This window comes from Tiliqua scincoides, chromosome 1 (assembly GCF_035046505.1).
Source record: "Tiliqua scincoides isolate rTilSci1 chromosome 1, rTilSci1.hap2, whole genome shotgun sequence".
In the NCBI taxonomy this organism is placed as follows: Eukaryota; Metazoa; Chordata; class Lepidosauria; order Squamata; family Scincidae; genus Tiliqua; species Tiliqua scincoides.
In genome coordinates, this window is record NC_089821.1 from 12,638,795 (window position 1) to 12,666,436 (window position 27,642).

Sequence of the window (27,642 nt, forward strand, 5' to 3'; positions counted from 1 at the left end):
CCTACTTATCTGTGGATTTTCCATCTGTGGATCTGGTTCAATGTGGGTCCCCCAGAACCGCATTGAGCCATACTTGATTCAACCTGAACCCTCCAAAGCGGACCGGTTGCCTCCGGACAGGTTTCTGAAACCTGCAAGGCTGTTCATGTCCACCCATGCCCTCTCCAGGCTTCAGAATGCCTCCTGGGGGCCAAAAACCATCACTTCCAGTTTAAGGGGCCACAAACTGCAGATTTGCTTATCCACAGTTTTCAGTATCCATGGGGAGTCCAAGAACAGATCCCTCGCGGATACCACCTGTATTTCTAATTCATCTTCAACAAAGTGCATTTTTAACTCTTCCAGAAATCTGCTGAAACATTTTCATCTAAACATACTGGATTCACATTCTTTTGATTGCATGCATCTGTATGCATATGCAATCTATGAGCATATATACTTTTTAAATAGCTTATCTAAAAAATGTATGTGTTTAGATTGATTGGTGTTTTCGTTCTGAAAATTGAGCATCCCGTCTTATTTTTGCATTTCTTCAGGTTGATTTTTTAGGACTGGCATAGATTGACCGAGTGCTCATACCTTGTGCTTTAATTTGCTCACATGGGAACTTCCAGCCTTTAGCTGGTTGAGTCTGTTAATCAGATGCTACTTGTTGAGCAACATGTTGCACTCTGTAAGCAAGCTGGCTGTTATGTGGGTTTGTGATGTCATGCAAACAGTTGAGTTGTGTGCAAGGCCCCCATTCGTCACCATGTGATGAGAGTTGCCACAGGAGCATATTTTGAGGTAGTCAACCAACCCACTCTTATTGTTGTATAATGAATATTTTATCAACAATATAAGAACCATCTAAAAGTTTCCTAGTTGAAAATATGTGCCTGTGGTTGAAAACCACACCAGGAATAATCCACCCAGCCTTGTGCTGGTGCAGCCACTTTCACAAGAGATTATCTTAGTAGTTCATGCCAAAAGCTTAGGGTAAGTGGAAAGCTGAATATAAATGTAAATACATTTATGTTTATATGAAAATGTTTATGTGATTATTTACCTACTTATGAAATCACCTGATCAATTATACTTCTTACAATTAATATAGACAAGAATGCAGCTTTCAAAGATTTTCTAGATATCTATTATATGTATCCTATTTTCAACTTGCCCTGCTGTTAGGTATTTACAAAGCTTCAAATTGCCTGGATTGCCATCTTGTAATATAAAGGCAGTGCAGTGTTTTATAATTATCTTTGCGTTAACTGTTTGCTTGCTTTTTAGAGAAACTTCTGATAATCTGCCTGTGCAAAACCTCAAGGGATCATTTTCTAGTACTTCAGGTATGTCATTAGCAGAGCATCCTTATTAAGGAAAATGCAATTCTGGTGAAACCTCATATTTACTATGTATCTATTTAGCTTTGCAAGAAACCTGCAATTGTTTTATGCAGTTCAGCATCTACATAAGAACATAAGAACAGCCCCACTGGATCAGGCCATAGGCCCATCTAGTCCAGCTTCCTGTATCTCACAGCGGCCCACCAAATGCCCCAGGGAGCACACCAGATAACAAGAGACCTCATCCTGGTGCCCTCCCTTGCATCTGGCATTCTGACATAACCCATTTCTAAAATCAGGAGGTTGCGCATACACATCATGGCTTGTAACCTGTAATGGATTTTTCCTCCAGAAACTTGTCCAATCCCCTTTTAAAGGCATCCAGGCCAGATGCCGTCACCACATCCTGTGGTAAGGAGTTCCACAGACCAACCACATGCTGAGTAAAGAAATATTTTCTTTTGTCTGTCCTAACTCTCCAGAAACTTGTCCAATCCCCTTTTAAAGGCATCTAGGCTAGATGCCAGCACCACATCCTGTGGCAAGGAGTTCCACAGACCGACCACACGCTGAGTAAAAAAGACTGCTAAGGGCATAGTACTCTATGAATGTAAGCTCTTTGTATCATAATTCTTTAAAGCAGGGGTCTCCAAACATTTTGGCCAAAGGGCCGGATCAAATATCTGGCACAGTGTAGAAGGCTGGGGAAAAAAACAAATTTTTAATATAAAATTTAAATAAATACATTATAGATAGAACTTAGATGAATGAATAAACAAATGAATGGGCTCAAATTTCTAGAATTTCTCCAAGCACCAACACATATCACAGAAATAAAGCACACACTTAAATAGACCCCCATTTCCCCACCCCACAAGCACAGCTCTGTTTGTGTTTAGTCGTCTGGGCCAGAGGCTTTCAGGGAACCAAAGGCTGGCCACGGGCTAGATAGACAATCACCATGGGCTGCATCTGGCCCCCGGGCCAGGGTTTGGAGACTCCCTGCTTTAAAGTATGGAGTGGGGAGGGGGGAGGAAAAAGTGTCTAGCTAAATATTTCTACCTATTTTAGGTTTGTTTGAACCACATATTACTGCCGTGATTCCAAATGTCAGTATTGTTGCACCAGAGAAGTTGTCTGCAAGTGCTCGGCGACGTTGTGAAGTTCAGGTATTGTGGGTGCAGCTCTTTCCTCAGTATGTACAGTGTAATGTGGATGTGGCAATGAAAATGTACCCAAAATTACACATACATTGGAGAGAGGAAGTGGAGACACCTATAGTGTTTTAAGTAGCTCAAATAGGTGGATGAGTGGTGTGGCACTGTTTTCAAACCTCCTCTTAGCAGAGCTGCTTTCCTTCCTCTGCAGTTAAAATGCAGTGAAATGCACCCAGCTAGCCATCTTGCTTCATCTACATGTGAATCTTCTGATTTAATACCCCCATAAAGTCACCGCAGATACTCGCCTATAAGTTGATCCCACAGATAAGTCGAGGGCAGGTTTTGAGCCAACAACCATGGAATTTTCTATGACCCTCGGATAAGTCAGGGGTTAAACTTAGGGGGGTGTCTGACAATAGTTTTGTCTGATTTTACTCGAGGCTAGATCCTGAAAAATAACCCACCACTAATTGTTACCCAAGAACTGTAGTCTCTAATTTATTAAAAACATAGTAAAAGATCATAAGATACATTTTTATTCTTTTTAAATTCTGGTCTTCATCACCTTTTTGTAAGCACTATCAGAGTAAGTGCTATAAACTACATACCAGTAAAACAGTGGTTCCCAACCTGGTATTCATGTACTCCCAGGGACACTCAATAGGACCTTTAGGAGTACTTGAAAAAGAATGGAATAATGGCAGAAAAAGGCAGGTCATGCTCCAGAATGCCTTGCAAGACAGAAATGCCTTGCAAGGACCAGCAAGGCAGGAAGGGAGATAGCTAGTTGGCTGTGAAAGCCCCACCAATAGCTAGTTTTTGGTCATCAATTCATGTATGAACCAGTGATTGAAAACCAGCGCAGTAAAAAAGCTGAAACATAATATGGAAAGTGATAAATCTCCCAGAATTTCTCAGCTTTTGTTTTGCTTTTGTTTTGTTTTGTTTTGCACACTCAGTGTTTTGCACACTTCTGGTGCAAAACAGTGCAAAGGCAGAGTCTTCTGTTCTTCAAACAGATGAAAAGAGAAAACACTGTGATAAATACATGAAATCTGGGCTTTCATATGGAGGAGATGAGGGCTTGTATTATTAATTACAAACATTTTGCTAATATGAAGGGTACAATTTATGGAAATGGGCTGCCAAGGGATACGCAAGTGAAAAAGGTTGGGAATCACTGCAGGAGAACCAGGAATCAAAACCACCTTTAAGGTGTCTGGTGTGTCAGGCCAGAAGCTCTACGTACAACATACAACCCATAACACATAACTGGGAGTGTGCAATTCAATTCACAGCAGAGAGATGCATATATTTGCAACCCTTTTTACTCAGAAGTAGACCCACTGCTTTCCATGGGTGGTGTTCTTAAGTAATGGTGCATTGAATTGTAGCCTGCTTCAAATGGAAAGGAGGATTCCCATCCTGGTGTTTCAGAAAACAGACCTGCTTTGCAAGCATTTGCAAAGCAGAACCAGGCTGCAGCAGAAGGAAGGAGAATAAAAGGTTAACTTTGGCTGGACCGTTGCTGTAGAAACAGATTGCTTCTAAGGAGTTGTGCCTGCCTGCTGCTTGAGAAACTTGGTGCCTGTCTTCAGTTTGAGAAACAAAACTTTTCAGAGTTGAAAGGCTCTGCCCTCTGATTGACCCGGAGATAAGGCGAAGCAATAATTTGAGCTTGATTACTTGGCAAAAATTTCATATACTACAGGCAAGTATCTATGGTACTTGTGTATTTTGTAACTTGGCATACCTCAAGAGTTTGATTTTAAATAGGAATGCTTATGTTCTTAATTAGAAAAAAAAATGTATGTGCATGCTACATTCTTTCTGAATCCAAATGTAATTTCCAGGTACAAACCAGACTCCAGCTGTTTATTGCTAGTCTGCCACAGAAGACCAGTGAAGTTGAAATTTTAGCAGTAAGTCACTTTGCTCTAAACAAGAGGGTCCTATTTTTTGGCTGCTAGAATTGTTGTCAATTGGTTCAGAAATCTGAGTGGTGGTTGACAACAGCTTATGCTAGCTAGGGGAATACACTATATTCTGTGCTAGTTAGGGGAATATACTGGTAGTTTGTTCCATTGGTGGTATTGCTGCCCAAGACACTGCAAATTTGAAAACCTCCTGAAGCTCAGCTGGTCGACAGAAAGCTGTCTGCTGATCAGTGGAATGGTCCTGGGTTTGTTTATAGTACTCCTGGCCTCATTTCCACCAGCAGAGTCTTGAATTAGGAACCAAACCTTGTAACTTGAGACAGGTATAGGTTAGTAAGCGTTCTGCAGAAGAGGAGGAAATGTGCATGGTGGTTTGGCTGAGGTCTAAGACTCTGTTCTGTTAAAAAGAACATGATTTCCCCTTCCCTTCCTGTCCTGTTTCCTGAGCTTGGCTACAAAGTTACACTGCTAGTTGTGCCCTAATTTAAAGAAGCAACAATGGCAGCAAAATATGCCTGATATTCATCCTCCTGTTGGTTGTACCTAGGGCTGGGAAGCAGAAAAGTAAATGAAGCAGGGCCTGTCAGTCCAGTGCTTGCCATCTGAGTGCTCCGCTGATCAATTTAGTTCTGCATTGGTGTAACTCAGAGCCACATCTGCATGGTAGTTTCAACCACTCTTAGTATGGTGGCTTGCATGCAACATTTGGGTCAAAAGTCACTTTGGAACATTTGTATTCTACTTCTGTTAAGCACATGGACAGGAAGGCACCCACCATCAACTGATGGCAACCATTCAAGTGTGTCCCAGACACATACCATACATACAGGGCCACTTACTAACCTAAGCAGTATGAGTTTTGTAAGAGATATACACTAAGAACATCTCTCGGAGGTCTCAGCCTCTTATACCTCCATTCTGTTAAGTGCTGTCTTCTCTCTCTCCCCCATCTTTCAGCAGATTACAGTAAACAGCTGTTGGAAGCCCCCTCACCTCTTAAAGGGATGAGAGTCCTCTTAAAAGCTGAACTTATGCCATGCTTTAAGGTTCCTCCAAATAGAGTATCCCCAAGAAACCTGAAAAAGGTGTTTCACAGCCTCTCTGCAGCGCTGTCAAGTCTTGTGCGGGTAACTTGACAAGAATATGGAAGAGGATATGGGCAGGAATATAGAGTCATATGTACTCCTACTTAATGACTCCATGACTGTATAAAAATGGAATTGGGGGAGAGAGATGTCTAAGTTTTCAGTATGGAGGATAGTCAAAGGTTTGAGAACTTTTCAGAACACAGTTGTACATAAATTAACTCAGGGTTCAAATAGACCCCAATTACCAAGCATACTCCAGACATAAGATTCAATGGCTTACTGTTTTGTGTGTGTGTTTTCTTTTCAGGTAGATCTTCCAAAAGAAACCATAATACACTTTTTATCACTGGAGGTAACAAGACTTTCTAATTTAGTATTTGTTAAGACCCTTCCCACTTGCTAGGTACAGCAAGGAAAAAACTAATGTCCATTTTAGGAGTAACTTCCTCAGGGCTTTTAAACCAAAAGTATATTAGTATTGGAAGGGTATGTGTTTTGCTGTCAACTGGGAATGGCTGCCCACTCTACTTGTTTTGTTGCAACAGGCCTAGACCAGTTTGATATCAAAAACCAAGCTGGTATCGAATACAGAATTACTGCACAGCCATCCCTGTCTGGCAATAAAATATGTTTTAATATTTTCCCTGTAGTGTGATGCAGATGAACAGACTTTTTATACAACTGTGAAACAACTGCTATCACGACTGCCAAAGCAAAGATACCTGAAATCAGTTTGTGATGAGATCTACAATATCAAAATTGAAAAAAGGTAAGAGTGCGTGAATGCATGAGCTTTGACAAGAGCTCTATCTCAAACTCAACTAGCAAGTAGCTTGCAAATGATTAACACACACCCCTCTAGTTTCACCCATTGGGCAGCCCAATGCTGAGATGCCCAGGCCAGGCTTGGCGGCACTGAGAATGGCTGCTGCCGGATCCTGCGCGCCCCGGGCTACCGCAGGAGGCGCCTCAGGAGAAGGGGACTTTCGTCCCCTTCTCCTGGGTAAGGTAAGCAGCCTCACAATGGGGCTACTCACTTTACTGCTGACCAAAAGATCAGTGGTAAAGGCACTGGTGTAGGGCATGGAGCCCTCCACGAGCACTTTGGATCCTGCGGAGCTCCACAGACCTGCCTCCCTGCTTCCCCAGCACACCTCCAGCCTGCCCCCCTCCCCGCATCACGCCTCCCCCTGCCTTCTCTCCGCCCCCTCAGAACACCTCCTCCCCGCTCCCGCTTACTGTGCTGTGGCTCAGCAGTCAGGAGACCGCCGAGCCGCAGAGGCTGTGCAACTGCCCCGCGCTAGCCCAGCACCTTATGGCATGTTTGCGACAGTGCTCAGTGGTACAAAGCCGTGCCGAGCACAGGATTGGGCTCTCAGAAGGGTTCTGCAGAGTCTAATTTACTGCTCTTAGCTGTGGTCTGCTGTGAGAGTGGAGCGTAGCTGCATGCTGCCTCTGAATGAAGGTTTGGTTTCACCTGTAAGAGCAGTCATCCCCCGGGCTATAGGATCCTCTAAATGGCTGATTTAAATGTCTCTTTCTTCCCTCCAGAGTGCCTGTTCTTGTCCTCTACAGTTACAGAGATGACTACTACAAAATAATATTTTAGTCAAGAATGTTTAACGGAGAAAAAAAAAAGTTTAACGGAATTAAGGTAGTGCACCACCTGCAATCAAAACTGTGAAGAAACACTTGCACTTCCCAAGAGGACTGAAGCAAAGAGCAGGTCAACTTCTGCTTGAAGGTGGAAACAATTTAGCTTAAGTGTTTGACTCCTTCAGTATGTATTCCTTAAAGTTGTAAATCTTTCCAGATTGTATTGTACAGCTCATAATTTTTTTAAAATAAAAGTTATTTTTTGGTGCTTTGCTGTCAGTTTACTTCTTAGAAAAAACAAGTGGAAGGGAGTGCTTAATTGCTACCTGACTCTTTCCATATAAACTTTACAAAAGTATCCACCTGCTCCCTATCTGAAACAGTAGGAGTCTTTCATATCATTGGGAGGCAGTTTGCTTGATTGATATAGTAATATAGTATTGTATAGTAAAGTAACAACCAATTTCCAGTTATGCTGGAAGCTCCTAATCCAAGTAATAGCAAAAAAAACAACCTTCAATGAAATATTTGTGTCTCAAGAGGACAATTCTCCAACCATAAAACCTTGCAGGCAACGCATGGAATCAAACACCAAAATCAATGTTTTAAGTTGCTTGACTAAATTACACCTAGTGTAAATAGCAAGCTACTCTAAAAACAAGTATTTTTAGAAGAGCAAATAATAGGCATGCAGAAGGGCAAATAATGTTAGAAGAACACTTCATATATATTTTTTTTATTTTTGTAGCATTTGCTAAAAGAAAAAAAAATCTCCAACAACCACCCACTCCAAACAAAAGACCAGCACATATACAGAACTAATCAGCAGCTACAATAGGCAGCCACAAAATGAGTAAGTCATGGCTATTTCTGGATGCCAGTCCAGGGAGCACCTCCAATTTCAGTTTTAACAAACTGCTGCACTCCAGTTATCAGCTGGAAGTGAAGTCAAAAATAGTGGCAACAAAGAGAAGATTAGAAGTGCCGGGGAGTAAAATTGCGGTCTACTGTAGGACAGGAATGTTGTACTCCATCATTGTATTGCTTTGCTTTTCTTCGTTTTGCTTTTCTTGTCTTTCTTCTTTAAGCCATCCATGTTAGCTCTAAGCAAGTTGGAATAGGCCTGCAACAAGAGAAAATACATCCAAACTCCATTTTTTAAAAGTATGTACAACTCCATACACCACATTTTACAAAGAACGAGGGGCTGGGTCTCTGTCCTTGGCACTTACGATCTAGGGAGACAGGAGGAGGGGAAATGACAGCAGAGTAAGGATTTGCAATTGTTTTAGTTGCTTGTACTTGAGCTTCATTACAGTGGGATCAGGAAAGTACTACTGTAATGAATTGCCGTTTATTTTTCTATATTTTTGGACGCTTAACATCCCAGAAGCTCCTGTGCAATGTCAGCGGCTTAAAAAGCTGCTGGGGCATACTTTGCTAGCAGCCTTTGCCTGGAAACCCATTGTTCCCCAAACACTTACTGGTTATGGATTCAGGGTCCATCTTTCTGTGCAGGGCAGCTATTCTGCTTAGCAACAGAGCTGCTTGTTGCACGGTAACAAATCTGTCTGTCTAGGCTGAACAGAGTTGGGACCCAACAAAGAACCCACATGAGCGATGGTGCCCATCACTTCTGGGTTCTCCCCATTGCTGAATACCTGGAAGAATCTGGGTAAGTACCAAGTCCTGTAAAAATCCCTTTCTTACCTCTCTGTAGTTGGCGGTGGCAGGGAGAACCCGGAAGTGACAGGCACTGTTGCCTACAGGTCTCTGCCGGGTTGCCACACCACACCAATAAGGAGAAAGACGATTCAAATGCTGTACCTGGGGGTTGGGGACCTAGCTGGAACCACTGGTCTAGGTCCAATGGGTGAGATAAAAAGGCCATTGGGATCCAGTGCTCTAATCAGGTGACTATATGACATCAAAGCAAAGTTACATTTCCCTGCTGCCAGGAAGTGCTGTTGTTCCTTGCCAGTTGCCTGAGTGACCCATCTGTTGAGAGTTCAGAGAGAAGCACCCGCTTGTTCACTCACAAGTGCAAGGTCTGGTGATTCCTTGAACAATGTAAGTACCTTAAGCTAGGGACCGTCTAGCTAGACTGAGGTTAGTGGGGGGGGGGGGGGTTCTGTGAGCTGAGAGTTCTAAGTAGCTTCCCAGCTCCCCTCGGCTAGGTGTTAATGGCTGCAGCATCCATTTGATGAAAACTTTTGTTTGTGCATTCCAGCTGAACTCAACCATTTCCCCATTAGCCTGCTTGTATTTTTACAGCCCACTTTTCCCCCATCTTGTTGAATTCTCTTTTCATTCGAACTTTTAATAAACCGGTTACATTTTGGCCCTTGGTCTGCATGGTTCACGTTCATGGATAACAGTGGATTGTCATATCTGTTCGCCCTGCAGATGCTGCTGTGGGTTTGATTTTTAATAAGAACCTCTGGGGTCTAGTGCTCTCCTGGGAGGGGGTTTTCCCAGATAACCCCCCTTCTGACTAGTTTATGTAGCCTAGGATTGTGGCAGCAAACACTTACTGCTGCCTTAGTGGTTTGTATTCGCAGGGGAGGGGCAGAAACATGATCAGAATTGAGCTGCTGCTGAGGAGGGAAGGGCTTTATCAACTTACCTGGGGGTTGCTATGGCCCTTGGGGGCAACAATTTTCAATCAGTGGGCTGTGAGATTTTTTTTTGGGGGGGGGGGCATTGGGGAATGTGAGCCCCCCTCCACCTGCAATGCATTGTGCCCTGTCAACTGTCAGAAAAACCAATGGTGTGCATAGACAATTTTACTGCCTTGTTAAGTGCACTATGAGATGAAAAAGGTTGAAAATCGCTGCTCTGAAGGGTCCAGGAAGCCTGCAGTCCCTTCTGCAGCCCTCCATGAGCCTCCAAACTGCTGTGGAAAAGAAAAGAAAAAATACTTCCTGTTCATCACAAAACAGAAACTTTTTTTTACAGCAGTTTGGAGCTGCCAGGAGGACTGCAGAAGGGGTCAAAGGCTCCTTGAACTCTCCAAAGAGCCATAGCCACCCCAGGAAAGTTGAAAAAGCCCTTCCCTCCCCTGCAGCGCCATGATCCTCCTCCTGCTCATGTTGCTGTCTAATTGAAGATCAGAAGATGTGGTGTTGATAGTGATTCCCATGTTTTGGCAGCTCTAGAAAGGGCAGGGCTGACTCCACAGCTGTAATCAATTAAGGCAAATGGGCATGGACTAAGGAGGCAGCGCACAGTTGAGCTGCATTCTGGATAAAGGGACATATATAGATAACAGGCAGCTCCGGAAGGAGCAAACACACACACAGAGGAAGGGACTGCTGGGATTCTTCCTAACAGATCTGCATTGGACCCATCCAAGGAAGAGGATGCGGGGACGCTGCTGGATTGGACAGGGAAAATTAGACTGCTTTGGAGCTGCTGTGGACTTGGACTAGATGCTTCAGACCTTTACCCACTAGGTGCGCAATCCTAACCCCTTATGTCAGTGCTTTCCAGCACTGACAAGGGCAATGCAGCTCTGAGGTAAGGGAACAAACATTCCCTTACTTTGAGGAGGCCTCCGTGAGTGACTCCCAACTGCAGGATGCAACATGCGTTCCACTGGCACTGCTATGCCAGTGCTAGAAAGCACTGACATAAGGGGTTAGGATTGTGCCCTTAGTTAAGTAAAGTTTTCAGGAGGGGAAAGCCTCTGGATGAGGAATTGAAGGAAATGTGTGTATAGCAATCAATTCTGTTAATTGCACAAACTGATAAGGATGTTTTGTTCATTCCTTTGCACACTGCCGCTGCTGTTTCTGGAGATAAGAGGAGGTGTTAATTAACAAAAAAAGAGGGCATTAGAAGGGAGACGGAATATTTTGGACACTGCCATTACTGTTGCCCTGCCCCTTAAGGGGGCAGAGATAGAGCTTCCCTAGCTGGGGCATCACAACACCCCAGTTTGGGAACCTCTGCACTAAGGTTCCCCCCTACTCAGCTGCTGATCCAAGTAAAGAGGAAACAAGCAACACGAAGGGGAATAGATGTGATAACCACTAGATGCTATACCTCTTAGTCAGTCTTCTACCAGAAAGCCCATTCCTCGATGGTTATGAACTGGGTTAAACATTTTGCTGAATTAAAATGTGTTTAGGAGGGGAGGCCAAAAAGTTCGTACCCTCATTGTGTTGTAGGTGTGCTAGAGATCTAATTTTACACAAGTATAGGTGAGGACCTTCATAATATGCATGCCAGTTTTTGGCATTACAGGTCATGTCAAACCGCAGTTAGAACCACAAGAGTAGGAGAAGGTGATAGGTTGGACAAAATTGAGTACTGAGTTGTGATACCAAGGGAATCTGTTCAAACAATCCATGAAGAGATATCTACTGTGTGTTGTGAGGAATGTCCATCATATGAGACAGTCAAATGATGGAAACAGGCATTCAAATGTAGTTTCACCAGTCTACAGGATGACCCAAGAGAAGGCTGTCCATCAACAGCTACAGAACCAAGTGTGGTGGCAAAAGTTGAGCAACTAGTGCTTATGACTGTTAGTTTCTTAGCTAGGGAGAAGAACATTAGTAGGGAGTCAGTCTACAAATATTGCATGACATCTTACACATGAGCAAGGTGGCGGCACGGCAGGTTTGCAGGCTAGCACCTTTCCAGAAACAGCAGTGTGTGGAATGGGCACAAAGTATTTTGGATCTGTCCCACAAGAACGAGGACGACTTTTAAAATGACTGAGGGTCTGATCTTGAACAATGCGGACCGGCTCACCGCCGTGCACACTGTCGCAAACATGCTGTAAGGCACATTTGCAAGCCCTTACTGTGGGCCCAGGGCTGGATCTAGCTCAGTGGTTGCCCGAACCACCTGGTGGTGGGAGAGGTGAGTGAGGGTGTGGGGAGGAGTTAGCAGGGCAGGAGGAGGGCAGGAGCATTGAAGCTCAGCACCACCAGATCCTGAGCCCCGTGTCGGACCGCACAGTCCAACACGGGACTCTGATTCTGCAGCAGCTCCAGAGCCGCTGCAGAATCGAGTAGCTCCATTGCAGGGCTGCTTCCCTTACCCAGGGGAAGGAGACCAAAGTCCTCTGCCACTGGTGGCTGCCTGGTTGCACGCTGGACACTGCAGCAGCCATGTTAGTGCTACAGCAGCACCACGCAGCAGATAGCACAGGATTGGGTTGCCCGTGACTATGGATGAATGCTGGATATACCTACATGAGCCTGAAACCAAAGAAATGGACAAAACATGGAAACATGCCATCATTCATCCCCCCCCCCCAAAAAAAAAGGCTAAAGTGCAACAGGTGACCAGCAAGGTCATGTTATCTGTGTTTTGGGACAACAAAGGTGTAATACTGACTTACAGAAAGGGTTGACAATAAGCAACGTGTACAATAGAAACCTACTACAAAAGTTTCAAGATATCAGGGGGGAAAAAGACATGGTTTGCTGTCAAAAGGTGTGTTGCTGCTAGCTGACAATGCACCTGCACACTGAGCTGAAAGAACAGCAATTCTTTCTTTTGTGTGCAATTGCGGCTATGACCCCCTGCTCCATCCCCCATATTCTCCCAACCTGGCACCTTCAGACTTCTTCCTATTTCCGCATATGAAGAAACATTGACGGAAAAGAAGTTTTCACAATGTTGAGCAAGTCATTACTGCTGTGGAGAGCAGGTTTGCCCCCAAATCTGCAGACTTCTGTGATGATGGTATTAAAGGACTTTTCCACAGGTGTGAAAAGTGTGTGGCTCTAGGAAGTGGATATGCAGAGAAGGAAGAGTCAGTGGACCAAATTTCAGATCCCTAGCACATCTGGATCATGGTGACAGTAAGAACTCTTTGGCCTCCCTTGGTATATTTGGAAGTAGCTTCCCAGAACAGCTGCACCTCTTTTTATTAGGCAAACAAAAATCATGATTAAACTCATAATTGCAACTAAGTTAGTTTGCAGTTTAATAATCTGAAGTTAACTCATAAGATGATGTGAAATAGAACTGAGATTCTGATGTTAGCTTACCATCTGGAATTTGTTGACTTCCTTTGAACTTACCTATAAGAAATCAGTCACATGTTATAAAATTTTACTAAGAGATACACATCAACTACATTTTCACCTAGAACTAGTCCCACTCACCACCACTTACATATTTATAAATAATCTAATGTATGTGAAAGCATATTAAATACAGCTCAAAGCCATGTACCAGGTTTTGGAGAACAGAGAAAACCACTCTTCAAATGAATAGTATTTTGAAAGATAATAGACTTGGAATCTGTCCATACAACAGCCTAATCCTAACTAGCTTTCCAGCACTGATGCAGCCGTGCCAATGGGGTGCACGCTGCATCCTGAGGTGGGGGGCAGTCACAGAGGCCTCCTCAAGGTAAGGGCACACTTGTTCCCTTACCTTCAGGCTGCAGTGAGATGGCACTGGCAAGTTGGTTTTCCAGTGCTGTAAGGCTGGATTATGCTGTAAGGCTGATTAAGAAGTCAAATATGTAAGTTGAGTCTATATGCTGCTGTAAGGCTGATTAAGAAGTCAAATATGTAAGTTGAGTCTATATGCTGCACAGAGCTTAATAAATAAATACAGACTGTAGCATATACAATTTCAGAAGCCATATATTTTACAAAAGCAAGTCCAGCACCTCTGGATTTAGTGTCACTTTTATGATGTAGCACTTATCTGCTGAATCAGAAACAGCCCTTCCATAAGCAAAAGATACTTTGGATCCAAACTACTATCTTATTTGTAACATCAGTTCATAACCTACTAATTACCTACTCGACCATATGTCTTGCTTTTGAATTCAGTTATGTTTGGAATTGCCTTAGTGGAGCCATTCACTTTCAGCATAAAATGGCACCTACCACTGTACTTATCTTTTTCTTCCCATCAGTTGCTCTTAGAAGACATTTGTTTTCTACAGGTTCATAATTCTCCATGTGCCCCTTTCGTGGGATGGGTTTTGTCCGACCATCGTCTAGATTAAACAGAAGCATGACAAATGTAAACCTAATGCAAGCCATTGGAATGTCAGTTATGCAGGATCCAAGGATGGCAAAAATATACAGCAACCAGTGATATTTGTACCACCAGTGGTACTTGAGGTGGTGTCTGGTGGTACTCAAAGGACCCCCAGATCCCTGCCACTTGGCAGCAAGACTAGCAATGCAATGTGACAAGCAGCAGTAGGAGGCTCGGCTTGGCAGGCAGAGCTCCAGCATGTGCTTTTTGCATGCTCTAAAAAGCCTTCCTGTCCATTCTGAGTCTCTTACCGGTGACTGTCACTTTACATAAGAACAGCCCCACTGGATCAGGCCATAGGCCCATCTAGTCCAGCTTCCTGTATCTCACAGCGGCCCACCAAATGCCCCAGGGAGCACACCAGATAACAAGATACCTCATCCTGGTGCCCTCCCTTGCATCTGGCATTCTGACATAACCCATTTCTAAAATCAGGAGGTTGCGCATACACATCATGGCTTGTACCCCATAATGGATTTTTCCTCCAGAAACTTGTCCAATTCCCTTTTAAAGACGTCTAGGCTAGACGCCAGCACCACATCCTGTGGCAAGGAGTTTCACAGACCGACCACACGCTGAGTAAAGAAATATTTTCTTTTGTCTGTCCTAACCTGCCCAACACTCAATTTTAGTGGATGTCCCCTGGTTCTGGTATTATGTAAGAGTGTAAAGAGCATCTCCCTATCCACTCTGTCCATCCCCTGCATAATTTTGTATGTCTCAATCAGACTTTGCATCTGCCCTCCCAATCCAGAAGTCACTGGTAATGACATCAGTGTCAGTTACCGCTGGTGGTACTTGAACCACTTGGACCATGCAAAGAGGTACGGGGGGGGGGGGGGTTAAGCATTGAGAAACACTGATGCACATCTTGCTTGCACATCTGTAACTGTGAAGTTTACAACAAAGATACATGTTGCACATTTAATATTCTTCCAATGGAGCAAATTGAGGACCGGAGTCTTAAAAAAATACTATGGTTGCATTTAAATTGAATACAATTAAAGGTTACTTAAAATATTAAGTATGTCTGTGGCTATTCACTAGAGGACAAGGGAGCATCCTCTCCTTTTCCTAACACTGCTTCAGATATCTGGTTCCAAAGCAAACGTACAAAGCCGCCTTATCTTGAGCCAGACCCATGATCCATTTTGGGCTGAAGCCAGTAGAAAGCTCAGGATTTAGCGTAGCTAAAAACTGGCTCTTAATTTTATAGTCTCCCATTCCTACCCCACCTCTGTCTTAAGCCTATGGTATGGGGCAGGCTATACATGTGGATGCTACATATTCCACCAGCAGAGAACACACCATACGGTGAAAAAAATTCACCATATTGTGAATGAAAAAGCAGGAGAAGGAAGTCTGTTGTGAGAAAGAATACAGTAGGAATTACCTAGACTCACATATGGTGAAGTGACTCCAGGCAAATACACAGACTTGTGATAATGCTTTAGGGCCCAGGTTTTCAACATTCACAAGTTATTTTCCTCAGTAGTAAGACCTAGAGCAGCAATTTTCAACCAGTGTGCGATGACACACTGGTGTGCCGCAAATGGTCTGCAGGTGTGCCATGGGAATTTGGGGAAGGTCATTTACTAGTAGGTCATTTACTAGTAGGGCCATTGAGGGATGTTAGCCATGTTGATTATCAAAAAGCTGATGGTGTTCCTTGATAATTTTAGCACCTTGACAGTATGCCCTAAATCTTTAGCAAAAATAAAATCATAAAACATGCAAAAAGCAAAACTGCCACCTGACTTGCCAAACACATGCAAAGTGCAGACAATGAGGTTCTTAGATTGGCCACCAATTTTTAATTCTCATTCATGGCAACAGAAGTTACTAAAATTACCAAAGTGATTTCTGGGGAGCATTTGAACTAGACTGTAGTTGAGTTCACTCTGCCCAGAGGAGTTGTGATTCATGGTTTCTACTTCTTTGAGGAACAGTGATGAAAAAAGATGCAAAAAATTATAGGCACATTTACTAATCACAACTGCTGTAACAGCTCATACTTACATTTCTTTAATGTTATGTACACGCTGCCTGTGGACCTGCATTTCTGAAAGAGCCTCGTTAACTCTGACAAAAACTACAAACAAGAGAAAAAAGTTACGATTAAAATCTAGCAAAAAGCAACAAAATTTTAAGAGTTTTGCTCCAACTTTAATCAGCAAATACCCCATTTGGTGAGCTGTCAACACACAACTATCCCACCCCATTACAAAAAGTTATAATGTTGTCCATAAGCAAACACTATCGATTCAGCACCAAACGGCTTAATTCAAATTTGAGATGGTGTTTTGCAAAAAGAGGACTGAACTAGGAAAATTAGTGGTCAAATAAACTGCCTACAGACTATCAGCATTAAATGAATTGCTTCTTCTGGCTCTGTTCTGCTTCTGGTGAATAAGAAAGGTTTGCACAGTCTAAGCCTCACTGAACACAATGGGCGTACTTCTAAGTAAACTAAATAATGCTGTTTTCAAACACCTCTAGTTATGCCTTTAGAATCTTCCCTAACAGAAAAGTATTTGCAAGCCTATGTCTCAAAATGAAAAGTCAGCAGCACCAGTGACCAAAATCCAAAGTGTTCGCAGAACCCCAACCGGAGACTTTATCTCAACATTTTCAATGGAGCTGCTTCCAGGATTCCTTCTGCACTGCCTGCAACCTTACCCACCTCTGTGTGTGTGTTTGTGGGGGGGCGGGGGGGGGGTTCTCTACACACACAACACTCAGAACTTCATTTCTGCCAGGCTCAATCCGGGAGCAAACAAAGACAACAAATGTGTCTCTGCGCATGTGCAGGATGTGGTTGTGTGTGTGTGTGTATGTACACAGAAGACAAATGTATCTCTGAGCATGAGCAGGGTGTGGTTGTGTGTGTGTGAGTGTACAAAGAAGACGAATGTGCTCTGAGCATGGGTGGAGTGTGATTGTGTGTGTGTGTGGGTGTACAAACCTGAGCATGGGTGGAGTGTGATTATGTGTGTGTGTGTAAACAAGATGAATGTCTCTGAGCATGGACAGAGTGCAATTGTGCGTGTGTGTATAAAGAACGTCTCTGAGCATGGGCAAAGCACAACTGTGTGTGTATAAAGAAGATGAATGTGTCTCTGAGCATGGGCAGAGCGCGGTTGTGCGTGTGTGTGTGTGAGAGAGAGAGAGAGAGATGCTTTCTCTGCACACACAACACCCAGAGCCTCATCGCTGCCAGGCTCGATCCCGGAGTACCCAAAGGCGACGAGGGTGCCCCTGAGCATGGGCAGAGCGCGCTCCCTTCGCCGGGCCGCAGGCTGGGGCCCAGCAGCCCCGGCGCCCCTCCCCCAGAGGGCCCCTCGAGGAGGGCGCGGGCGCACCTGCTCGCTCTCCAGCAGCACCATCGCGCCTCACCCGCCGCGGCGGCCCGGCCAGAGCCCCGTCACCGTTCCGAGGGCAGCCGCCACCGTTCCCCGGAAGCGGAAGACGCACCGTGCCACGGAGCACAGGGCGGCTGGGCCAGAGCGGAGCCTCTAGCTCTCCGGCGCCCCCTGCAGGGCTCCGGGAGGGCGCAGGCGAGTCCGCCGCAGCCTCCCACCAGCCTCCTGCGTCCCCAGCAGGGGGCGCGCGAGACCGCCAGAGATCTGCTTCCCGTGGCGGGGAGTTCCGCAGGCCCGAATCTCACACTGCCGCTCCAGCGCCACATCCTGTGGCGGGGAGTTCCGCAGGCTAACCCCACACTGGGTTAAAGAACCAGCTGCGACTGAAGACTGGGCGCCTCTGGAGCACGCAGTACCACGAGACCTGCATCCTGTGGCAAGGGGTTCCACAGCCTAGAATCATATGCCAGACCTGCTTCCCGTAGCAGGGAGTTCCGCAGGCCAGAATCACACTCTGCGGTTCCAGCACTGCGTCCTGTGGCGGGGAGTTCCACAGGCTAATCTGAGTTAAAGAACCAGCTGTGACTGAAGACCACGTGCCAGGTGCCCAATCCTCACTTTCCTGGGAGTAAGCCCTATTGGCTCTAATGGGATTTACTTCTGAGTAATCATGCATAGGTTTGGGCTGTTTGTCTCCTGGCGTTGCTGCAGCTTAACTGCCGAACAGGTGCTCCTCTGCAAGTGTGTGGCATTCAAGGAGGGCTGCAGGATGTGGCGGTGGTGATGGGCCACCAACCTCGACGTTTCCAGGCTGCCTGGAGATTCAGGGGGAGCAGCAGTGGGATCTCTGGCTGCTTCCTGCAGTGGCATAGCTAGAGGGGGTGCAAAGCACTACATTCTGCAGGCACCTGGACGTAGTGTGCAAGTGGTCCCTCCCCTTCCCCTTTGGAACACCTCCATTTTACTCCCACTGTCCAGAATGGCTTTGAAGGGGAAGGGGAGGCACATTCAGGCGCCTGCAAAGTGTCACGCTTTACACCCCCTCTAGCTACGCCACCAGGTTCACTGCATGCCCTGCTTGGGGGGGGGGGGGCTTCCCCAGAGGCATCTACTTGGCCACTAGGAGAGGATGCTGCATGAAATGCATAGGGAATGCATGCATAGGGAAGCCAGAACTGCCCTTCAAGGAATCTGTTGGTGTTGCAATTTGCAAAACAAGTGACCACATTCATTTTGATCCATGAGGTGCTACAACACAGGGGAGAGGATGTCTACCAGGCCAGTCTCGAACCTGTACTGAACTGTATCCAGAGCAGGAGTGGGCCGGGTTGCAGTGCAACTTGGAGTAAGGGGAATTCATTTCCCTTACCCTTGTTGCATGGCAGCAGTCCCATGGGGCACTGCATGCCCCCCCTAACTGAAGAGGTGGAGAAGATCCAAGTGGCCCAGTGGAAGGCCACTCAGGGTCACTACCAGGATCTAGTTAGTATCTGGCCTAAGTGCCAGATCCTGGTACTGCCCCCTTCCCAGGCCCAGTCCTCGGTATGAAATACCAAACCCACACTGAATGTATTAAGCTTGTAACTTTACATATACAATAACAGCAGTTCTCAAACTGTGGGTCCATGGCCCAATTTTTGGTGGTTTGTGAACCTGACAGAGTAGATTAGGCTATGTGCATCAAGGGTTAAACCTGCTGCTTGCGGGGAGCACTGCTGCTCAGTCAACATTATAACTACAGAGGCTTCAGTGGCTGGTAAAATGAAACTTTTTTTTAGGTGGGTCCTGATGCTAAAAACTTTGAGAACTACTTGTCTGACATATCTTGTCCTTGACCTATGGGAGTGCCTAAGCTGCAAATGTCAATAATTTCTCTAAGGGCGCAATCCTAACCCCTTATGTCAGTGCTTTCCAGCATTGACTTAAGGGCAATGCAGTTCTGAGTTAAGGGAACAAACATTCCCTTAGAACAAGGGTGCCAAAACCCTGGCCCGGGGGCCACTTGCAGCCCTCTGAGGCTCCCAATCCGACCCTCGGGGAGCCCCCAGTCTCCAATGAGCCTCTGGCCCTCCAGAGACTTGCTGGAGCTCATGCTGGCCCGATGCGTCTGCTCTCAGCATGAGGACGACTGTTCAACCTCTCACCTGAGCTGTGCAACGAGGGCTCCCTCCACTACTTGCTGTTTCACGTCTGTTATGCAGTAGCGGCAGCGAAGGAAAGGCTGGCCTTGCTTTGTGCAAGGCCTTTTATTGGCCTTGAGCTACTGCAAGACCTTCATTCATTCATATGTTCCATCTCTAATAAATTCATTTATGTAAATCTATTCTAATTTTACATGTAAATTAATTCATTTTTCCCCCGACCTCTGACACAGTGTCAGAGAGATGGTGTGGCCCTCCTGCCAAAATGTTTGGACACCCCTGCCTTTAGAAAATAAGAACAGCCCCACTGGATCAGGCCATAGGCTTATTAGTCCAGCTTCCTGTATCTCACAGCGGCCCACCAAATGCCCCAGGGAGCACACCAGATAACGAGACCTGCATCCTGGTGCCCTCCCTTGCATTGGCATTCTGACGTAGCCCATTTCTAAAATCAGGAGGTTGCGCATACACATCATGGCTTGTACCCCATAATGGATTTTTCCTCCAGAAACTCGTTCAATCCCCTTTTAAAGGCATCCAGGCCAGATGCCGTCACCACATCCTGTGGCAAGGAGTTCCACAGACCAACCACATGCTGAGTAAAGAAATATTTTCTTTTGTCTGTCCTAACTCTCCCAACACTCAATTTTAGTGGATGTCCCCTGGTTCTGGTGTAAAGAGCATCTCTCTATCCACTTTATCCTTCCCCTGCATAATTTTGTATGTCTCAATCAAGTCCCCCCTCAGGCGTCTCTTTTCTAGGCTGAAGAGGCCCAAACACCGTAGCCTTTCCTCATAAGGAAGGTGCCCCAGCCCTGTAATCATCTTAGTCGCTCTCTTTTGCACCTTTTCCATTTCCACTATGTCCTTTTTGAGATTTGGCGACCCTTACTTTGAGGAGGCCTCTGTGAGTGACACCCAACTGCAGGATGCAGCACATGTCCCATTGGCACCGCTATGCCAGTGCTGGAAAGCACTGACATAAGGGGATAGGATTGCACCCTAAATCCGGGCTCTCCAAACCCCAGACCATGGGCCGGATCCGGGATTTGGAAACCACCCCCCCCCCTTGAGTGCACTTAACATTTTGCATCCCTGCGCCCAGATCAGTTTGAAAGAAACACAGCACTGTGGCCGAACTGTAAGCACCACTTGGGATGGGGAGAACTTTTTTGGGACACAGTGGTTTCCAGTTTGGAGACCTCTGCTCTAAATCACAGTGCAAGATTTAAAAAAGCAAGTGTTGCCCCCCCCCACCCCATTCCTTAGTTTAACAGAACCCTGCTTGCACTTGGGTTATGTACCGGTAGGAGGTGCTGTGACTACATAAAGCAATTGAATTTAATGCTCTGTTCCTGACAGCAAGGGAAAAAGTTAACCATGCTGGCTAAGCATTGTAGCAAAAATTTAAATTTGGAATAACAGCAACTAAATTGATTACCAACATTTTGCTAATATGAGGAGTGCAACTTATGAAATGGGCTGCCAAGGCGTACACAAGTGAAAAATCGTTGCGAACCACTGGCCTAGGGAGTGCAGGGGGTAGCAACTGCACCAGGCAACAAGCTTTAGGGAGGCAACAAGCTGAGTTTGACACTAGCGGCCAAAATTGTGAAAACCTTGGTACATATGAATAATACTATCATGTTCTTTATCATTGGATTCATTTAACGCAGAATGCAATGACACAAACCACATTGGAATACTTGCATTCTATCAAAAGTTATGGCCAATTAATCGGAAAATGAAAAACACAACTGCCTTTTGAGACTTTTTATTTATTGACTTAATTAATTAAATTTGATTTTGTCATGGAAGGGAGAACGACAAAATCTTCTTTGACCCCAGGTAGCCGATAGACGCCTTAGTTATGCCACTGGCTGCGGGGAGGTGGCAGATCAAGTGGGTGGCAAGCTGCTGGGAATAGGAGGTGTGTTTCCCCCTGATTTTCACTTTTTCTAAAGCCCGGGTGTGATGTCACTTCTAGGGCATCATTTTGAGCTTAGCACCGAGCTACACAATCATTAGCTACACCACAGCTAAACCAAGTAGCACTGTTGATCTAGTAACTCCTTTATGCATGTTCAGAAACAGAAAAGGAATACCTGCAAGAATTGTATCCCACATCATGCTGTTTGGCCCCATGACAGTAGTCATCGCCATTTGACTCCAGAAAGAACAGGAAGAAGGCGCATGAAGCTGTGGATTGAGATAACCAAGAGAGAAAAGCAGGCAGAAATAGCTGCTATCATCGGGAAAGAAAGACACAGTATCGGGAATGGTTGAGCATGAAAATTGAGTGAGAAGTAGCAGAGATAATAATGCAGTGGCATCCCTAGGGTTTGTGTCACCCAGTGCAGGAGGCCAGCACGTCACCTCCATGATGGACCTCGTCCCATGCAACTCCCTTGCAACGCCCTGGGCGGTGAGAATGGTGACACACCATCACCCCACCTCCAGCTGGTTTTTTGGCTATAACTTTTGATAACATAGAGATATTTCAATGCTGCCTGTTTTATTCCATTCTGCATGAAATTCCACATCGAATGATATATAACACTATGGTATTATTCAAAAATATCAAGATTTAAAAATTTTTGGCCAGTAGTGGAGTCACACCCCCCCCCACCATGTGCATCACCCGGTGCGGCCCACACCCCCCATACTTCCCTAGCAATGCCACTACATAATGTATATACTGAAAAAATGGCAGGTATAAACTGGCCAATCAATCAGAGGTAAAACAATACAAGGAAAACTTGTGCCTTTAGATTTCCTTCCAGCTCTTTATCGGGTCACGTGGCTGTGAAATCTTGTGTCACAGTTATGGTCAGGAGAAAAATCAAAGGGGATGAATAAAAGCAACTTGTTTGCTGATTCTGGAAGGCAGCTTGGCAGACAACAAAGAGGTGCAGCTGCAGCATTTTTTTCCACTTTCGAATGGAAAGAATGTTAAAACCAATTCTTTCATTACACTTACATTAGTTCATGTGCATACCAACCACAGTATAATATGGAAATGCTCCCATCAGTGTATCCATTGATGGGGATGGAAAAGCGCACACCAGAACAGCCAATCCCACATCATACCATACACCAATGTTTCCCACTTTTTAGCACTGGGACCCACTTTTAAAAATGACACTCTATCAGGACCCACCTAGGTTTATGAGACTTTTAAAAAGAGATCTAGAAAGATATTTTTATTTACAAGTAATAATAACCAGAAAAAAAGATGCTCAAACATTTTATCTCTCTATACTCACACAAGCTTATAAACTGAGGATCTGTGTTCCTTGCAAACAGCTGGAGCTGAGCTCTTTGCAGCACAAATAACATCTGTTTGAATAGCTTCAGGGCTTGCTTAATGCAATTAATTATCTGATCTTTCCATCACCAGTGTTTTCATTGGAGGCTCTGCTTGGGACTTTGAGAGCCACCCAAAACTGGGTCATGACCCACCAGTGGGTTCTGTGCCACAGTTTGGGAACCACTGCCGTACACACTTCCTCATTCCCAAGAATTGTATATCAAAATGGAATGCAGAAAATATCTTTGGATGCTGGAGATTTCAGAATATCAGAAGTTGTCACCAAATTGCACCTGCTAGTGTTGCGATTTGATCACTGTTGTCTACTGAGTTTGCTTTGGTTCCTGGGATTACAGTGCAACATCTGAGATCTCTTGTAACATCTAGGATCCCTTGTAACATCTTGGTTTTTGCACCTTGCAACACTAGAACAAAGGAAAGATTATTTTATACCCCTGGACTACGGATCCAGGTTTTGAAAGGCTACATATAGTACTGGACAGAACGTGGCAGCATTTGATGTCATAGTTGGCTTGCCAGAATGTCATATCATGTTAATGACCCAGAATGGCTCCAGGCGTCATTTGAACCAGTCTCTTTGATCTTTTGAGCCCAGGAAATTTGGAACAAGACTTTGCTATGAACAAAGCGAATGGGATCTGCACAAAATCGAGACATTCAGTTTCTGAGTTCAGTCTGAAAGGGGTTTCTGGATGTTTTGCATGCTGATTAATTTTTATAACTAAAGCAAACTAAAAGTGTGGTTTACATGCAGACAGTATATGAGTAGGTTTCTGGGCATGAAATGCTAAAGCTATCCAACAGCAGAAAGCAGGCCTTTCCAAAAACCAGGACAAGAATAGAAGTTATTTGCTACTTTCTCTCCCCATCTGTTCAAGCAGCAGCCTACCAGCTACTGCTGAACACATATCTGCAAACATTTAGAAGGCAGGCACTTAACCCCAAGCAGATTAACAGCTTCAGGCTCCTCCTAAGCACCCAACCTACAGAGCAGGTGTATCATCTACAGCAGGGCTCTACAGACTCCAGCCCATGGGCCAGATCCAGCACTCTGCATAATCCCTCCCCCACATGAACTGCGCTTAGCATTCTCCCAGGGAGCCTTGTGGGCACAGTGCTGTTCTCCCCTGAACTACACCCCTACTTGCTTTTGTCTGCCTGGAAATCCAGGTGCAATGGCTGCTGGGGCGACAGACCTGAGAAGCGGCAAGCCAGGACTCCATTCCAGGGAGTGCTGCATCGTGACCACAAGGCTCCCCAGTGGAACAGCAAGGGAGGCTTGTGGAACAGCAAGTGCCAGGGAAGTCTTTCCTGGCGCACAGCGGTCTCCACTTTGGAGATCACTGAACTACAGAGTGGGTGAATCCAAGTTCACAAACCACTTTGTGAACTTTTTTGTTGAAAAGAGGTAATGTTAATGTTCACCATCAACATCATCATGCAGGAGGCTTGGTCTGGTGGTTGAACTGAAGGCTGCCTGAAGAATGCTAAGCAGGAGTGGTCCTGGTGGGAGACTGAAAGCTGACAAAGCTGTTGTGAGAGGACAGAGCCAGGAGCAGTTGCTGTTGTGACCTCACTGTGAGAGGGTGACAGATTCACAAGGGATACTGCAGGAATGTGGAGGAGGTGGAAAGTCAGTTTCCAAGATAGAATGGTTAACTGCTTGACCGACCTGAAGCTTCTGCTGCTGGAATCTCAGAAGGCATACCCAGATGCAGGCTATGCGACCATGCCGTGAAGGATTCCATCTGCAGTGAAGGGTTCTACAGGTTGTTCGTAGAACAATTATTGTCAAAACTCATTTGAAATAAAGATGAGTTTAGTATAGCCTGCCTGTGTGAACCGCCTTGAGTCTGTAAGGCCCAAATCCTAACCAAATTTCCAGCTCTGACATAGCTGTGTCAGTGGGGCATGTACTGCACCCTGCAGTTGAGGGGCAGTCACAGAGGCCTCCTCAAGATAAGGGAATGTTTGTTCCCATACCTCGGAGCTGCATTGCCCTTAGGTCAGTACTGGAAAGTCAGTTAGAACTGAGCCCTAAGACTCTCAAAATGTGGTGTGAGAGTCAATGAGAAAGGCAGTACACAGATGCTGCTGTCATTGTCATCATCATCACCATCATCAGAGCTAGAACCAATTTCTATTAGACATCAGGAAAACATTCCTGACGGTAAGGGGGGTTCAGCAGTGTAACAGATTGCCAAGAGAGGTGGTGGACTCTCCCTCACTGGAGATATTCAAGCAGAGGCTCGACAAGCACCTGTTGGAGATGCTATAAGAGGATTTCCTGCCTAAGGCAGGGGGTTGGACTAGATGACCAATTAGGCCCTTCCAACTCTATGATTCTGTGATCTCAACAGAATTAGGTACCAGCCACCATCAATTAAATCATTCAAACCTAAAGGTAGAAGCTGGAACAAAACAAAGGCTGCAAATGTCATTTCTTAAAAACTAACTTTTACACATCTCCAGCATCAAGTTTAATGACCCCCTTGGCTACGTTCCAGAAATTATGGTTGTGTTTTCAGGAATGCCCATCAGAAACGGAGACTGTGTTGCTTCATTACAAAATGAGAACATCACACTGTGAGGGTACGGAGAAGTCAACTGTTCCTGATGCACTCTGAACTTTGGAACTGAGTTAGGTGACAGTGACAGTACGAGAGAAGAAAGTGTCCATGTCAGGGACATCGTGAATCACAATCAAGGTCGCTGGCTTTCAGTCAATAGTTTTGCCCAGGACTCTGTTTTGCAGGAGGGCTCTCCAAGCTCTGGTTTGCAAGCATCACATCATGCAAACTTTGAGCTGCCACTTGCCATTTGAAAGTTCAGCTGTACCACTGTATCTGTGGTTCCCGTATCTGTGGTTTCACTTAGCCATGGTTCACAAATTCCCCCCGCCCTTGTGCAAATGCCTTTAATTGCAGCCTTCCTGTAGTTGTCTCCTCAGTCTCTGTGCTACTTGCAAATGCTAACAGGAAGCAGGAAGTGCTCACAGGAGGTGGGTTGCAGCGCTGAAAACAATGCAGCACTATGCATTGTGTTGTTTTCAGGCCTCCAGTTCACTTCCTGGGAGCAGTTCCTGCTTCCTGTTAGCATTTGCAGACAGCATAGAGACAGCGACAGGAGGGCTGCAACTAGACAAGTCATTTGCACAATGGAGGAAATTTGTGAACCGCTTCTTGTAAGGTTCACTGCTATCTGTGGTTCCCAGTGTCCACTGTAGCAGCAGAAACCTATCCCACGCAGATATGAGGACAAGTGTACTTACTTCCTCTTGAGCTTTGGCCTAGTTCAGCATTTCTCACCCAGTGGTACGGGTACCACCAGTGGTACTTGAGGTTGTGCCTGATGGTACTCATGGGACCCCTGGACCCTTGCTACCCGGCAGCAAGCCCAGGAACACAACACAACAGACAGCGGTAGGAGGCTCAGCTCAGTAGGCAGAGCTCCAAAATATGCTTTTCTTGCTCGAAAAAGCTCTCCCATCCACCTTGAGCCATTTACTTGTATTTCTGACATTGCATCTGGCCTCCCAACCCAGAAGTAACTGGTGATAATGTTATTGTCAATTACTTCCAGTGGTATTTCGAATAGGTGGATCATGTGAAGTGGTTGGGCAGAGGACAAACGAGAAACACTGGCCTAGTAACTCTTTGTTCTCTTGTCACTCCTGACCGCTCACCATGATGACCCCTTCCATCATTTTCCATCCAGTGTCTTTCTGAGATCAGTGGTGTAGCTAAGGGATCTGGCACCTGGGGGCAAAAAATTTTTTAACACCCTCCTGAGATGTTAATACCCCCCTGGGAGCCAGATATCCCCAAACTCCCCAGAGGTGTCCAGAGGTGGTCTGAGGCTTGGGGAGGTCTCTGGTAAACCTTCTGAGGCCCAAGGATGCACGGCATCCCACAGCCTCAGAAAGCATCACAAGGCCTGCCAGAGGCCTTTGATAGGCACTTCTTGTTTTAGTGTAAACTGAAAGTGCCTGTCTAAGATCTCTGGCAGGCCTTCTGAGGCTCAGGGAGGCTGACCTCTGAAGACCTCCGAAAGGTCTGACACTCAACCCAAGGCCTGGTACCTGGGGCAAATTGACTCCACCAGCCCCCCTTAACTGTACCATTGCCTGAGATGATTTTTGAACTTCAAATACCAACTGTGATACATGAGTCCCTCCACAACCTGCTTTTTTATCCCCACTTAAGATAATTTTTGTTGTGGCAAACTTCATAAAGCAGTGCCCCAGGGCAGTAGAGTGTCATAACATGAACAACTCTTGAAACAGCTGATCTCTGAATGACTACAGCCCTAGGTTTCAGTTCTCTGTTCATGTTCCAAGATGTTCTTTCCTCCAGGCACTTCATCTAGGGAACATTTTGGTTACTACTACCATTGCACTTTTGATTATATGTTTCCCACATTGGATTTTAAAAATATGCACTCTGTTGACCGAATTATACACACCTTTTCCCTATGCATTATTTGCCCAGAATCCACCCTATTTGAAATGCCTCCCTTTAAATGCAGTTACCATTAAATGCACTGAACATCTGGTCACAATTTAAAAGTAGTCTGAAGAAAAAAAAAAAAAGCACTAAGCCATGCCCCTATTTTCATCTCTGATTAACTCATCTTTCATGTTGACTAATGGGCCTGCGCATTCCAATAGCTTTATG

The 27,642-nt window shown here is 45.3% G+C and overlaps 2 protein-coding genes across 6 annotated transcripts in view; one reads left to right on the forward strand and one right to left on the reverse strand.

The window, feature by feature from the left end:
* The window catches only part of EIF2AK4 (eukaryotic translation initiation factor 2 alpha kinase 4), a 62,439-nt gene extending 55,062 nt beyond the window's left edge, over nucleotides 1-7,377 (forward strand). For all 5 annotated transcript variants that reach the window (XM_066630650.1, XM_066630657.1, XM_066630664.1 and 2 more), the window contains 6 exons: nucleotides 1,273-1,331; nucleotides 2,400-2,497; nucleotides 4,342-4,410; nucleotides 5,821-5,865; nucleotides 6,164-6,282; nucleotides 7,065-7,377. In XM_066630650.1, the coding sequence (XP_066486747.1) occupies nucleotides 1,273-1,331; nucleotides 2,400-2,497; nucleotides 4,342-4,410; nucleotides 5,821-5,865; nucleotides 6,164-6,282; nucleotides 7,065-7,122 (448 nt within the window). In that variant the 3' untranslated portion in view covers nucleotides 7,123-7,377. The remainder of the gene's footprint in view (nucleotides 1-1,272; nucleotides 1,332-2,399; nucleotides 2,498-4,341; nucleotides 4,411-5,820; nucleotides 5,866-6,163; nucleotides 6,283-7,064) is intronic.
* A 452-nt stretch (nucleotides 7,378-7,829) lies between these two features.
* SRP14 (signal recognition particle 14) lies at nucleotides 7,830-17,594 on the reverse strand. Its single transcript, XM_066634837.1, has 5 exons — nucleotides 17,495-17,594; nucleotides 16,152-16,224; nucleotides 13,976-14,088; nucleotides 13,121-13,153; nucleotides 7,830-8,232 (listed from the first exon to the last, which is right to left on the reverse strand). Exons 1-5 carry the CDS (start codon nucleotides 17,516-17,518, stop codon nucleotides 8,143-8,145), a joined length of 333 nt encoding a protein of 110 aa, XP_066490934.1. The 5' UTR covers nucleotides 17,519-17,594; the 3' UTR covers nucleotides 7,830-8,142.
* Between the last annotated feature and the right edge of the window lie 10,048 nt (nucleotides 17,595-27,642).

Excerpts from the sequence above, each read along its gene's own strand:
- SRP14 (XM_066634837.1), bottom strand. The coding sequence starts at position 17,518 with ATGGTGCTGCTGGAGAGCGAGCAG. Across the intron at positions 16,225-17,494 it reads TGCTGCTGGAGAGCGAGCAG|TTTTTGTCAGAGTTAACGAG; the intron begins GTGCGCCCGCGC and ends TCTTGTTTGTAG. Across the intron at positions 13,154-13,975 it reads AGAAAAAGATAAGTACAGTG|GTAAGTTCAAAGGAAGTCAA; the intron begins GTAGGTGCCATT and ends GATTTCTTATAG.